Source organism: Pleurodeles waltl, chromosome 3_1, assembly GCF_031143425.1.
Source record: "Pleurodeles waltl isolate 20211129_DDA chromosome 3_1, aPleWal1.hap1.20221129, whole genome shotgun sequence".
In the NCBI taxonomy this organism is placed as follows: domain Eukaryota; kingdom Metazoa; phylum Chordata; class Amphibia; order Caudata; family Salamandridae; genus Pleurodeles; species Pleurodeles waltl.
In genome coordinates, this window is record NC_090440.1 from 1,493,817,245 (window position 1) to 1,493,831,685 (window position 14,441).

A 14,441-nucleotide genomic window follows, 5' to 3' on the forward strand; every position below is an offset into this window, starting at 1 on the left:
TTACCATATCAGTGTACAGAATGTTGCTTATGCAACGATTCCCGGAGTTGATCATCGAGTACTCCCCAATGAAGACCAGAGATTAGAGCTGATTACAGCCGCACACGAGGGTGTCGCTTCTGCACATGCTGGTATACAGGCCACTATAACAATTTTACAACAACGATACTGGTGGCCTGGTCTATGCAGACGGACTAAACAGTATGTCCTTTGCTGTGACATTTGTCAGCAGATTAAGGGCTCAAATATCAAACGCCCTCTGCAGACATCCCTCTTAGTGTCGGACAAGCCACTCCAGTGTGTGTACCTGGACCATTGTGGTCCCTTACAGCCTGATGGTGCATACAAATACATTTTAGTGGCTGTGGATTCCTGTTCTAGATTCCTGTGGGTATGGCCACAGCGGTCGGCTGACGCCTGGACTGTTATAAAAGATTTGCTGATCTTTATCGGTACATATGCGGTTGCAGCATTCCATTCGGACCAGAGCCCTGCATTTGCCTCTAAAGCTTTCAGGGACACCATGAGAATGCTGGGTGTTGAACTCCATTACTCCTCACCATACCATCCCGAGGGAAATTTGGTTGTGGAGAGGCGGAATCGTGATCTAAAGCAGTCCTTAACAGCTCGAGTATTAGGTTCTGGCCGCAGTTGGTTACATCACCTATATGGGGTCCAGAGAGCACTGAATAATCTGCCAAGACGGTCCTTGGGGGGAAAGTCTCCAAATGAGGTTCTCTTTGGGATACCTATGTATGTCCCGGATATTGATGCCCCTGGTATGGTGGCAGCAGAAACACCATTTGACTTAAAAGAACGTCTCACTGTTTTACTGGAGCTTCAACAATTTCGTGATGATAAATCATCTGCAAGTGCTGCCACCTTAGGAATAAGGGAATTGGCGAAAACTTCGACTGGCTGGATTCCTAACATTGGGGATCTGGTTCGTGAGAAGATTGTTGTGAAAAAAGAGTTTGGTCCATCATACAGAGCACCTGTACCGGTCTTGGGAATAAAAGGAACCAGGACTGTCATCCTTCCACCATTGTCTGGTTCTAGATCGAATAGATTTATCTCCATTGAGGACATCAAATTACACCATGTGGCCGATTCTACAAAGTAGACCAGGAGGTCCCTTGGGTAGTTCCCGATCCCCTCTCACTACCCAACAGGACATCCATCTACATAGTAGGATGAACATCACTACTACTGACTATGCAACTATGTCAACTGCTGTTCCAGACACTTCCTCGACCATGGGGAGGGCAGAAAATGAACTTTTGTTGGTTCCAGTAACAACTTCGGTGACCACCCCGCTTCAGGATTTGGCTGTATTTTACACGAACACTTCCACGACTAATGACGTTGTCTATCAAGAACCTCCACGAACGATGGATCAGAATTCAGTGGGTCCTGTGTTTGCAGAGACTTCCTCTGGCTATTTCATTGACATTGATGATTTTTCTTCGGATTCATCCTCAACTGTGACTGACAAACTTTCGAAAAGTAGTAAGCTGTATTGATGGCTTAAAAAGAACTATTTGATCTACCCATGGAACTATCTATGGTTCTGTTTGACATTTATTGCATTATTTTTATGGATTGGTTTTGTGACTGTTTTCTTTTTACTGATTAATGGTCACTATATTGCTGATCGCTCCCCTGTGGAGCCTGTTGATGAAATTTTAACACCACATCATTCCTCACATAAGGTCCGACGTGATTTGTCCCCTGTCAATATTACAGCCATACCGATTACTGATGGGATTGTGTGGGACAAAGTTCCATTCGATATATACGGGCCTACAGAGATAATTCAAATACCATACGTGTTCAAAATTTCAAAGTCTGATGTTATTACACCTAATGTTGTCTCTGATGATTGGGATGTCCAAACAGTTGATTCAATGCTAGCTGAAATGAAGGACTATTCCGCTTTTGGAAGTGATGATGTATATGATTATACAATGAATTATGGGGAAATTTTCTGCTATAACAATTGGGGACATCACTACTTACACCGTGCAACTAGATATAGGCCTCTCTTGAACTATACACAATGGGAACACTGTGCGACACCACAGGTGGGGAGTCCAAAGTATTACAGCGAAAAATGTACATACTTTTCTGGGCATGATACAAAAAAAGCAGAGTCGTATTATTTTAAAATACCTGCGGCACAAATTAGAAAACTTTTGCTAACAGATACGAAACTGATTTATTCAGATCCCTTTGTTTCCCGGCTCTCGATGGAGGGTTACAAATATTGGAAAGATACTATTGATTTGAAAAGTGTATGGGGGACACAAGATTGGCAGATACAGGGTAGGGAGGCTTTGTTTCGAGCTTGCCTGATTCCTGTGCAAATGATTTTCTTAAATGACACTATTGAGCAGACGTCCTGTCTGGGGCTAGCGAAAATTAAAGACCTGAAAGTTTAAAGATTGGCAACACTTTCTTAATGTCTCAGAAGACAGGCTAGATGCAATGGTTAAGGCTGATACCTATAATTCTTCACTTTCCCGTCCCGGCGGGTGGTTGGTTTGGCCCTCCGACACTGATGAGTGTCAAAAGCGTTTCTTGAACTCTTCAGGGGGTTTTTCCATTCACAGGCCTGACCGTCGCTTTCTATCAGGTCAACATACAGGTATAATTACAACATACAGTGTGGGTAAGCTGTGCCAGCAATGGGTGCAGACAAACACGTTAACAGCGGTTAAGCAACACCTGAACACTCTTTCTGACAGTATAGACTTACAGGATTTCCTGTTAGGTCCTAGGAAAGAACGCTCGAAACGGTTTTTATATGCTATGTATAATGAAATTTGGAAACTTTCCCAGATTGAGGCTGCTGCCCGTTTAAGGCAACTAGATAAGGAGAATTTGGAAAAAACATTAGCTGTTGTCGACAATGGCGTGAACAAGCTGTCCAACAGGATTTATTCACTATCAAATATAGTGTCGTCTGCTATTGATATCACTCAGCCTGACTTGTCCCGGTTGTATCATGGGCAAACACAGCTAAGTTCCATCATGCAGCTGGGTTGGACATTACAGACACTGAAAAGTGGCCACATTACATGGAAGTACATTAATGGGAGTGAACTATTCACTGCTTTTAATTTTTCCAGGGAACAAGAGACAATGGCTAAAAGGGAGGCTCGTTTCACCCTGCTTCAAGTAGAGAAATTAGATAAGTTGCCCTTCACGATAGCAGAGAGTCCTTCAACTATCTGGCTCTTGCACAGCATTATTAATTTACTGATTTCAACCTTTCGTTTCTCGAGCTGCCTGAAACATCTTGCGGTGGGACGATATGAGCAGCTAGGAGATAGCTTTATTAAGGAAGAGTGGGAGTTGCCCTTTGACTATAAATGTCTGAACGGTGAACAGGAGGTCTTTCTTAGCGGAAGTGAATGTGAGACTGCTGTTCGTCATTCTATCATATGCAAACAGGTGTCTCTTCACGGTCTTTGCAATGCGGGGGTCGCGAACTTGGCCTGTTTTCTGAAGGGTACTCCCGTCCCCTTGATTCGTCCAGTGTTTCATGTACTTTCCAATGGAAGTTATGTTCTACTGAACGATGAAAGCTGTTGCGGCTTGCGACCTGGAATTGCCTACGCAATCTCAGTCACGAAGGTCGTTACGTGTTGTGGACATGTTTTGTTTCCCCCCACACGAGAGATACAAGTATCTGAAATGTGGCCCCACATAGATACTATTAATATGAACTATGACAAGTTGAGTAGACTAAAGGCGCTATTGTTTCAGAAACAGGTCGCCTTGACATCCGCAAAAGAGACGTATGCTCTTCAGATTGCGAGATCATCAGCCGAGACAATCCCTTTTAAATACCGATTTCCCCAAACACTTTGGAGAGTTGGTATCCAGAATATTCAATGCTTCAAGCACCACTGGGATTGTTCATTTCTTTAAGGCTGTCGGGTCATCCCATCAGCCATCCATTCTCTCTTTTCAAGTGTGTTTGGTGGCTTTCCAATTATTTTGGCTTTGATTGGCGGACTACTACTGCTATTTCTTCTGATTCGCGGTGGTTGTTTCTTTCCAGCAACACAGAGCAATAGAGCTGCCCCACACCAACTCCACTGTGCCGTGAGCGCATGGTTCGGATCTTCGGTACACCTTTGCTGGTGGAACTGGAGCTTGACTGGTCGTTGTCATTCCGGCCACTTCTCTGGTGTGTTCAACCGGTCTTCCGCTGCATATGGTGTCTCTTTGAGCATCTGCCTATGATCTGTCTTGCTGTTGCACCGACATCTCCTGTAGACCACAAACTGCTGATGTCCCCGATGAGGGTTCATTCACGGTGAGTGCCCCTTGAGACTGAGGTTGCTCCGCGAGGCCACCTATGAGCCTTCCGTTATAAGATCTAACATGGATGAGAACACTGCAGCAAGTATCGATGCACCAATGAATATGGCTCACTTCTGCTCTGTGGATCCGTTTGTCTGCCCAGCACTAGACTTCACTTCGGACGATGTTGACTAATTTTTGAGGTCCTTGACTGGTGACTTCGATGACATTCTTCAAGATCCGACGTATAACACATAATTTGATGAATTTGCTTACCATTCCCGATTCCAAATTATGCAATTATAGTAGACGTTTGCTGTACTTGTCATGGTTGATATTAACATCTCTGTATGTGTTTTTAGACAGATTTGTTTTAATGTGTTTTCATCCACAACGATTTTTTATTATTAGCTTTTTATTAGCTAGTTTTTTGCCTTTGGCTTTTTAGTTGAGAAGCAGCTTTTTTAGCGTTTGGGTTCCTGTACCTTCATCATACCTGTTATGGCAATGGGGAGGGTGTAGTGAATCCTAGTTTGTTTTAATGGGATAACAGGAGTTAGCTTAGCCGTAGGCTTGTAAACTCGTGCCCCCGTCACCTAGTGACTTTTAACCTACTTAGCTTGCTCTGTCTTAGCTCATTTAATTATTTATTTCCTCTAAGATGGCTGGCTTGTTTATAGTTAGGCCACTTGCTATGAGTTTTATTATCAGTGTCACTGCGCCAAGGCGTCAAGATCAAGCACAAAAGACAAACAGTATGTGTTCACACTTAGGGATTTTCCCTCTCTATACTTTCGAGGGATTGTTGATATTAATTGCCGTCCCAAGCATGCCTGTTATCTATTGTTTTGAAATACACCTACGTCAGGGGACCTTGTAGATCTGTATAAATACATCACACTTCAGACAGATAATCAGAGGGATTCCGACCAGAGGCCATCGCCACCATCGCTGACACCGATCCTGTAGTCGTCTTGACGCTGACCCAGTCTTCGTGTCCCTACGGAGTCTGAGATAGAGACCTCCTTCCAAGGTAACGAGGGTTGGGGGCTCCTCTCATTGACATGGCTTTGGCAGATTAGGTTTAGCAAACCCAGCTCTCCTTTAGGTAGGAGGTTAGGCCTATTCTCATTAGGGTATTAGGGCATATTCCATCTCATACATATATATATATTTCTTTCATATATTGCAAAAATGGTGGGGGTCTTTATAACCATGACTCTCTTCTTCACAATACTGTTGCTTGGTATATTCATTATCCTAATCATTGCAGTTCATGCAACTTATCGCAAATGGCAGTTATGTTAAATAAAAACTATTATAACTTCACTGCATCTGTGTTATTGCCTTTGTTTGTATGAGACATAATACATCTGTGAGAAAAGGGTAATTTCCGTTTAACCACGACAACCCTGAGATATCTTACTTTGAGTCCATGCGTAAGCGACTGCTACAAATCACCTTTTACTATTGTGTTTCTGGTGAGGTACTGCTAGTGAGCCGGTAAGGTTTGGACAACAGTTACAACTAGTTGTAGGAAGAGACTTAGGGGGTCATTCTGACTCCCGCCGGCCGCGGTAACCGCGGTGCCGGCGGGAGCCGCCAGAATACCGCTGCGCGGTCAGAAGACCGCCGCGGTTATTCTGTGTTTCCCGCTGGGCTGGCGGGCGACCGCCAGAAGGCCGCCCGCCAGCCCAGCGGGAAACCCCTTCCCACGAGGAAGCCGGCTCCGAATGGAGCCGGCGGAGTGGGAAGGGTGCGACGGGTGCACTAGCACCCGTCGTGATTTTCAGTGTCTGCATGGCAGACACTGAAAATCTTTGTGGGGCCCTCTTACGGGGGCCCCTGCAGTGCCCATGCCATTGGCATGGGCACTGCAGGGGCCCCCAGGGGCCCCACGACACCCCTCACCGCCATCCTGATCCTGGCGGTCAAAACCGCCAGGAACAGGATGGCGGTGAGGGGGTCGGAATCCCCATGGCGGCGCAGCTAGATTCCACAGGGCAGCGGAAAACCGGCGGGAGACCGTCAGAATGCCCTTGGGAGCAACGCCAGCCTGTTGGCGGTGCTCCCGCGGTCCCCGGCCCTGGCGGTCCATGACCGCCAGGGTCAGAATGACCGCCTTAGTCACCTACAAACGAAAGTACTGTCATCCTGAGACCAGCAGTCTTGCTCAGAGCAAGAGTCCAAACTACGACAGTAATACAAATCCCCTGATACTCCTGACATGGGTACCATATCCTATCCCCACTGTCCACAGATTATGTCCTTCTTTTAACAAGCAGTTGGTGTTTCCTGAGTGTAAAACGCACAGCAAACCTCATAGTTTTGAGTAATGTAAACACGTTTCCTTACTTTCAGTTCCAACTGAGATTTTTTAGACAAGTCGATTTTCTGTTATGCAAATGTTTGAATCTGAAATCTGCCTTGGAAACATTTCAGTCCGTCTTTTGCCCTCTCCACAATATGGAATGAGGTCGTTTTTGCTTTGGACAACTTAGGATGTCCAATAGACCAGGGCGGCTGTAAAGCCATGGTCTTACTAACCCGTCACTTGCCTTTGACAATGTTTCCTACTAACAGTAATTACAGCACGATCCTTTGCGAGTTCCTGGTAAGGCCCTAAACTTGATTGCTTATTATCTTGAAGATTAAGTGCAGGAAGTCCACTCTTGACGCATAAGTCAGTGTTGAAAACGTTTGCCTGGAGCAGCAAAAAACAACTATATGTTTTGTATTTCTAAAACAGTCTTAACGAAAAAATAAAATATATTATGAATATCTGTAATTAAATTAAAAATATTTGCTATTTATAAAGTATGTTTTTTTCAAATCACCACATTGTATGCATTCTTCCAAAACGTATGTGATACATATTGAATATGAAACCTCGAATACCAACACATTGCACATATTTCACAAACTCTACTGTTGCTTTGTTGAACAATGCTTGTGTCTTACATGCACAAACAAATCACAATTACTCTAATGGCTAAAGTAAATGCGTTTTTTTATCTTTGTATTATTCATATGTTATCCTGAATAGAAACAAGTAAATTTAAACGCATAAATATATATTAGTAACTATCTAGGCTAGCCTCATGCTATTCTATATACTCATAAACAATTAACAATTATATATTCAGAACTTTTTTCTACTGGACTATTTTCTTGCGGACATTGTTTAGAAAATTTACAGGAAAAAATAACCTCAATCAGATACATGTGGTTTTCAGATTTGTTTTAATTACAGTGAAAGCATAGTATAAGTAGAACACCTGAACCCCTTTCTTGATTTTGCCCTGTCTGTGGTAACAATCGGATTGCTAATCATGTCTCTATAGCTGCTTCACAAATAATTTTTTTGAAAGAGGTGCTTCTGTGCCCTGTCCGTGCTCTAATCCCTTAACATTATTTCTGACTTTTGCTAGAGAACCCTCCTGCCAGTCTGGAGCGATTTTCTTTTAATGTCATGGAGAATAATTCCTGTTATGATTCTGACAGTACTTGAGAGTTAACAGTAAGCACTGATTCAGGTTTAAAATCTGGTGCTCTCCTCCATTCACTAAATTTTGACTCCTTTGTTGTTGATATCTATCTATCTATCTATCTATCTATCTATCTAATTTATCTATCTAACTTAAAGTGGCTGTTTTCACTTTTTAGACACAGAAAAGATGGCTTAGTTCTACAAAAAAGTTAGAAAATGTTAACCTTTTGGAATTCACTGGGGGTTCCAAATGCACTTCTGGGAATCTGCAAAGGGCACAGGTTCACACGAGTATTTCTTAAGTTATTTTGTGAACTTCAAGTTTCTCACACATGTCACAAAAAATGTTATATGCATAAATTCATGATGTGTAAAGTTTTATTTGTATTGATAGTATGAAAAATTACATTTGCAGGTAAATATTTTCCCCTATGGATAAACCCCTTCCACAAAGAACCCCTCAACGTTTGTTGGTGTTATTTAAGCATTCTCACACTAGCTACAGTTTTACTACACTTTGTCTCAGAAATAAATCTCTGACCAAATGCAGAATGTGAATGTGTCTTGCACATGTCTATGAATGCCCTCAAACCCATAGGTTTATTGAGAGTTTACGTAATATCTTCCCAAGGATACCCAATATTCGCCTCCATACTTTCTGTCAGATACAATTACACCAATAATGTACCTTTACATGGGAATAAATCATCTGTGAATATAAATGCATTATTAGAAAACCTAAATATGCACTCTTCGCTTAAGTCTTTCAAGAATCAAAATACAACTAAAATGTGCAAATGACTTTGATGCTTAGACCTCAGCAGCTGTGTGACGAAGGCACAGGCTCAGATCACTAGTGAGACAGAAAGCATAAGGTGTCTACTGAGTCTTATAAGTGCACATTTTCTGAGTATACACTAGGAACTGGGGCATAGCAAATGGAATTCAGCGCCTACTGCACTCCTCATTAACTCATGTTGCAGTAATTACTGGTCATTTTTCCTCTCGATAAATATCGGCATGATTTTGACCGAATTTAACCTGTGAAAAATTGCAAGAATGTATTGTATCACCCTTGATAATTTCTTTGTATTACTTGGAATTACAATCCATGTGGAATAGGGGTTTGCACAACAATCTGTTTTTTAAGGCCTCTTTTTATTGTGACCCAAGTGTTCCCCTTATGTTTTGTTATTTTGACTATTGGTAGAAAACCTAATAATAACTTTGAAAAGGAAACATCGCTCTTCTCTCAGGAAGTTAAACATCGGAACTTACTAGTGGAAGACAAATGTTTTAGTCAATAGTTGCTTTTTTCCATTTTCTGATTCTTACCTAGAGCCGATGCTGTGCAAGTGCCTCCATTTCGACAGTAGCTGTTGCAGTGGTTAACTTCACATCTTTCTCCGGAATAACTAGGCCAGCAGTGGCATCTAAATTCACCCTTCTCATTCATAAGGCAACGGCCTCCATTTTCACAGGTCAGTTTACATGAATCGTCTGCATCAAAATGAAACACAAAGAGGTTGGTTTCTGGCCTTGTCAAGAGCTCGATTTCAATCACTCACATCGGACTAATCAATGATGACTTGTTCTCACTCTCAGCCAGAGCAATTTGGAGCTCCACATTGCGAGGGGGGGGGGAAGAGGGAGGCACTAAATCACGCGGGCATCGGGCAGCTGAATTAACCTGTTGTTGGTAAGAATAGAAACATGTTGTTTTAAGCATAACGAGCTTTTTCACACGCATTAAAAGCCTGCAAAGAAAACAAGCATTTAAAATGCATCGGGTCTTGCGTTTGCTTGTGTTAGAGCCGATCGCGTTGTAAGCTCCTAACCCGACTTTTCACCTATCGGGCAAAAGTGCATTTATGCACGTAACCCGAAAAAGTGAAATCAAGTAGGTAAAGCGCTCGACTTTCTGCCAAGCGAGATCGGGCTCGTAAATTAAAAAAAAGTCCACCAGCCCGATGGAAAACAGCGAGCCTCGCATGTTTTCTGTACTTGGTCGCTGCGCTCGAGGAGGGCTAGCCACCGGAAAATGCATGACCTATGCGTGCCTTCGACTAATGAAAGCAAGCCGATTTAATTAGGGAAGCCCACGAACCAATAAAACGCACTGACGTGAAGTTGACATGGCTCGGAGCCCTTTTCTAAATACTAAAGAGTCTCCCTGCTATACGCATGCGCGAGCGCATGCAAAGCAGGCTCGACCCTAAAAAATCAATTGATAAACACAGCGATAAAAATCAGATTTATAAAATATATACTTTTGAGATAAATTAAGTCTTGTGATGCAAACGCGATGGGATGTTATAATGAAAATTGGGATATCCCTCACTAATTAAAATACACCTTTTTAAAAAAATTACTTCGTGATGTTTTGCAGCTTAATTCAACTCCTTATGATTGTAGGATAAATACAGTAAGTAAACATACAAATTAACAAACTGAACGCAAAATATCATATGTAAAAAGTGTTGTTTTCACTATAACAAAAGAACATCCCAGCAACTGTTTTTTCTTTGAGTAACAAAGTTCTCAAACAAAAAAATCAAATACAGCCTTGATGAAATAACAGGCCTAGATTTGGGTGAGGCAGAATACAGAGAAAAGGTTTGATTCTCTTGCGAACAGAAAGAAACATTTTTGAATGTACAAAACCCTATTTTGCGATTCCACAATTTATGACCGAATCGCAAAATGGGTAGTGATTCTGTATTAGGAAGGGGCGTGCCAAGGGCATCCCTACCTAATAACGGGTTACACTGGTATGTATGAATGTTTTGCGACCAGGAAATGTTTTGCGACGGGAATGCGGTCGCAAAACATTCACAGTTACCACCAAAGTCAAGTTAGTGGTAAGCCATTTGCAAAGGTGAAAGGGTCTCTAAGGGACCCCTTCCCCTTTGCAAATGGGGATGCAAACATTTTTTAAGAGCAGGCAGTGGTCACAAGGACCACTGCCTGCTCTTAAAAAATGAAGAGAAAACTTTTCATCTTTTTTTTTGTAATGCGTCCCATTTTCCTTTAAGGAAAACATTCTTCAGTACAAAAAAAGATAGTTTTATTGAAAAAGCAATCATACACATAGTGGTCAGCTGATCTAAGCAGGTCTCCTTGCCTGTGATTGTAGCCATTCACAAAGGGTCACAAATTGCAACCTGCCTCATGAATATTGATGAAGCAAGTCCATTTGTGACACTGCAAATAGCTAACAGTGTCAAACACACTGTTGTACATCACAGTTTGTGATTTCCTAATAGGGAATCGCTAAAATGTACTATGAGGAAATCGCAAAAACTTGATTTCATACGCATGGCCCAAAATGCATAGCATTCTTAATCCAGGCTTCCAGTTTGGGAGGGATCAGGCAAAGGGTCTGTAATTCAGATACAGGCCAACCCACAATGCTCATTAAAACATTGGTGCTGTAGTGTGTATTGGCTCCAATTAGCCATGAGTGTTATGCAGGGGATGGGCGATGAAAGCAGGCTCCAAATCCTGCACAATGTTACCCCTGGAGTCCTGCTAACATAGAGAAAGTAATTAAATACAGTGCTATTCTACTCAGATGAGTCTCAAGCAGAAGGGTGCAGGGCTTTGCAATTCTTCTGCAGCAGGCATTTTTGTCTCTTGTCAGTTTTGGGCATTCTTCTGAGGTCTTGTGCAAGTAACAGGTTGCCTGCAAGCATTCGTGCCAGTGAATCTCTTTATAGAGAGGGGCTATGGCAGGCGTGCACAAGTAACACTCATGGTTTTCCAAGTGCATGTTTGTTGCACCAGAATCTGTTGACAAATCAAATTTCATAGCCACAGTGCATTTTTACAAGCACAGGCTCGTTTTGTTAATCTGTGAGCATGCACAGGGAGTTTTACCAATCTGTGAATTTAGTTAGAAGTGTACAACTGAATAAAGTGAATGAAAAAGATAATGATGAAGCACATTTTGACAGCATTAATAAAACAAGATATTAGGAATCTTATGTAATCATAGATTGTCCTGGAGTATGACAAATTAGCTCTGCTGTTTAATACTTTGTTTGATTATGGAGTCGTGAGCAATTATTGTTTGAATATAGTTTGTGAACATTTTGAATGTCTTTGGTTGAAGGTTGCCCAAAATAGCATACAATTCAGCATTTTTTTACATTGTTTGCTCATAGGAACATTTCAGGTGCTGTCCTTGTATTCAAGGAGATGACTATGAGAACGTATTTTGCTTCTAGGTTAATGTGAGCATTCTATATAGAACATGTATAAGGGTTGTATTTGTGTACGATTTTATGTAGGGTTTTACAGTATTATAATCCAGAAAATGTTATTAGATCTGTGAATAATTGATAAACGTGCTCATTTAAAAATGATACTGATAAAATATTTAATGGGGGGGGGCATGTTTTTTTTTTTGTTTGTTTGTTTTTTTAAAGATGGGGAGCCACCCATCAGGCAAGGGTCGCTCCCCTGGGGGGAAAATTGTATTTAGACCATTTCTGCCCCCCTGGGGGCAGATTGGCCGATTTTAGGTCAATCTGCCCCCAAGGGGGCAGAAACCACTAGGCACCGGGGATTTGTTTTTTGGCGCCAATGTCACGCAGGGGGAGCGACCCCGTAGGCAAGGGTCGTTCCCGGGCAGGGGTGGTTTGGGGGGGGTCAAATTTATTTTAGGGCATTTCTGCCCCCCCCGTGGGCCGGCTGAGCTAGAGGCCAAACTCCACAGGTAGGCACTTTGCAAAAAACACCTCTGTTTTCTGTGAAAAAATATGTTGTGTCCACGTTGTGTTTTGGGCCATTTCCTTTCGCGGGCGCTAGGCCTACCCACAAAAGTGAGGTATCATTTTTATCGGTAAACTTGGGGGAACGCTGGGTGGAAGGAAATTTGTGGCTCCTCTCAGATTCCAGAACTTTCTGCCACAGAAACATGAGGAACATGTGTTTTTTTAGCCAGATTTTGAGGTTTGCAAAGGATTCTGGGTAACAGAACCTGGTCCGAACCCCGCAAGTCACCCCTCCTTGGATTCCCCTAGGTCTCTAGTTTTCAGAAATGCACAGGTTTGGTAGGTTTCCCTAGGTGCCGGCTGAGCTAGAGGCCAAAATCTACAGGTAGGCACTTCGCAAAAAACACCTCCTGTTTTCTTTCAAAAATTTGGATGTGTCCACGTTGCGCTTTGGGGCGTTTCCTGTCGCGGACGCTAGGCCTACCCACACAAGTGAGGTATCATTTTTATCTGGAGACTTGGGGGAACGCTGGGTGGAAGGAAATTTGTGGCTCCTCTCAGATTCCAGAACTTTCTGCCACAGAAATGTGAGGAACATGTGTTTTTTTAGCCAAATTTTGAGGTTTGCAAAGGATTCTGGGTAACAGAACCTGGTCCAAGCCCCGCAAGTCACCCCTCCTTGGATTCCCCTAGGTCTCTAGTTTTCAGAAATGCACTGGTTTGGTAGGTTTCCCTAGGTGCCGGCTGAGCTAGAGGCCAAAATCTACTGGTAGGCACTTCACAAAAAACACCTCCTGTTTTCTTTAAAAAATGTGGAAGTGTCCACGTTGCGCTTTGGGGCGTTTCCTGTTGCGGGCGCTAGGCCTACCCACACAAGTGAGGTATCATTTTTATCGGGAGACTTGGGGGAACGCTAGTTGGAAGGAAATTTGTGGCTCCTCTCAGATTCCAGAACTTTCTGCCACAGAAATAGGAGGAATATGTGTTTTTTTAGCCACATTTTGAGGTTTGCAAAGGATTCTGGGTAACAGAACCTGGTCCAAGCCCCGCAAGTCACCCCTCCTTGGATTCCCCTAGGTCTCTAGTTTTCAGAAATGCACAGGTTTGGTAGGTTTCCCTAGGTGCCGGCTGAGCTAGAGGCCAAAATCTACAAGTTGGCACTGCACAAAAAACACCTCCTGTTTTCTTTCAAACATGTGGATGTGTCCACGTTGCGCTTTGGGGCGTTTCCTGTCGCGGGCGCTAGGCCTACCCACACAAGTGAGGTATCATTTTTATCGGGAGACTTGGGGGAACGCTGAGTCGAAGGAAATTTGTGGCTCCTCTCAGATTCCAGAACTTTCTGCCACAGAAATGTGAGGACATGTGTTTTTTTAGCTAAATTTTGAGGTTTGCAAAGGATTCTGGGTAACAGAACCTGGTCTGAGCCCCGCAAGTCACCCCTCCTTGGATTCCCCTAGGTCTCTAGTTTTCAGAAATGCACAGGTTTGGTAGGTTTCCCTAGGTGCCGACTGAGCTAGAGGCCAAAATCTACAGGTAGGCACTTCGCAAAAAACACCTCCTGTTTTCTTTCAAAAATTTGGATTTGTCCACATTGCGCTTTTGGGGCGTTTCCTGTCGCGGGCACTAGGCCTACCCATACAAGTGAGGTATCATTTTTATCGGGAGACTTGGGGGAACGCTGGGTGGAAGGAAATTTGTGGCTCCTCTCAGATTCCAGAACTTTCTGCCACAGAAATATGAGGAACATGTGTTTTTTTAGCCCAATTTTGAGGTTTGCAAAGGATTCTGTGTAACAGATCCTGGTCCAAGCCCCGCAAGTCACCCCTCCTTGGATTCCCCTAGGTCTCTAGTTTTCAGAAATGCACAGGTTTGGTAGGTTTCCCTAAGTGTCGGCTGAGCTAGAGGCCAAAATCTAC

General features: G+C 43.0%; 1 protein-coding gene across 1 annotated transcript in view; it reads right to left on the reverse strand.

The window, feature by feature from the left end:
- The window catches only part of LRP1B (LDL receptor related protein 1B), a 4,500,992-nt gene that overhangs the window by 232,972 nt on the left and 4,253,579 nt on the right, over nucleotides 1-14,441 (reverse strand). Inside the window, exon 84 of the mRNA XM_069225083.1 lies at nucleotides 9,140-9,304. Within this exon, the coding sequence (XP_069081184.1) occupies nucleotides 9,140-9,304 (165 nt within the window). The remainder of the gene's footprint in view (nucleotides 1-9,139; nucleotides 9,305-14,441) is intronic.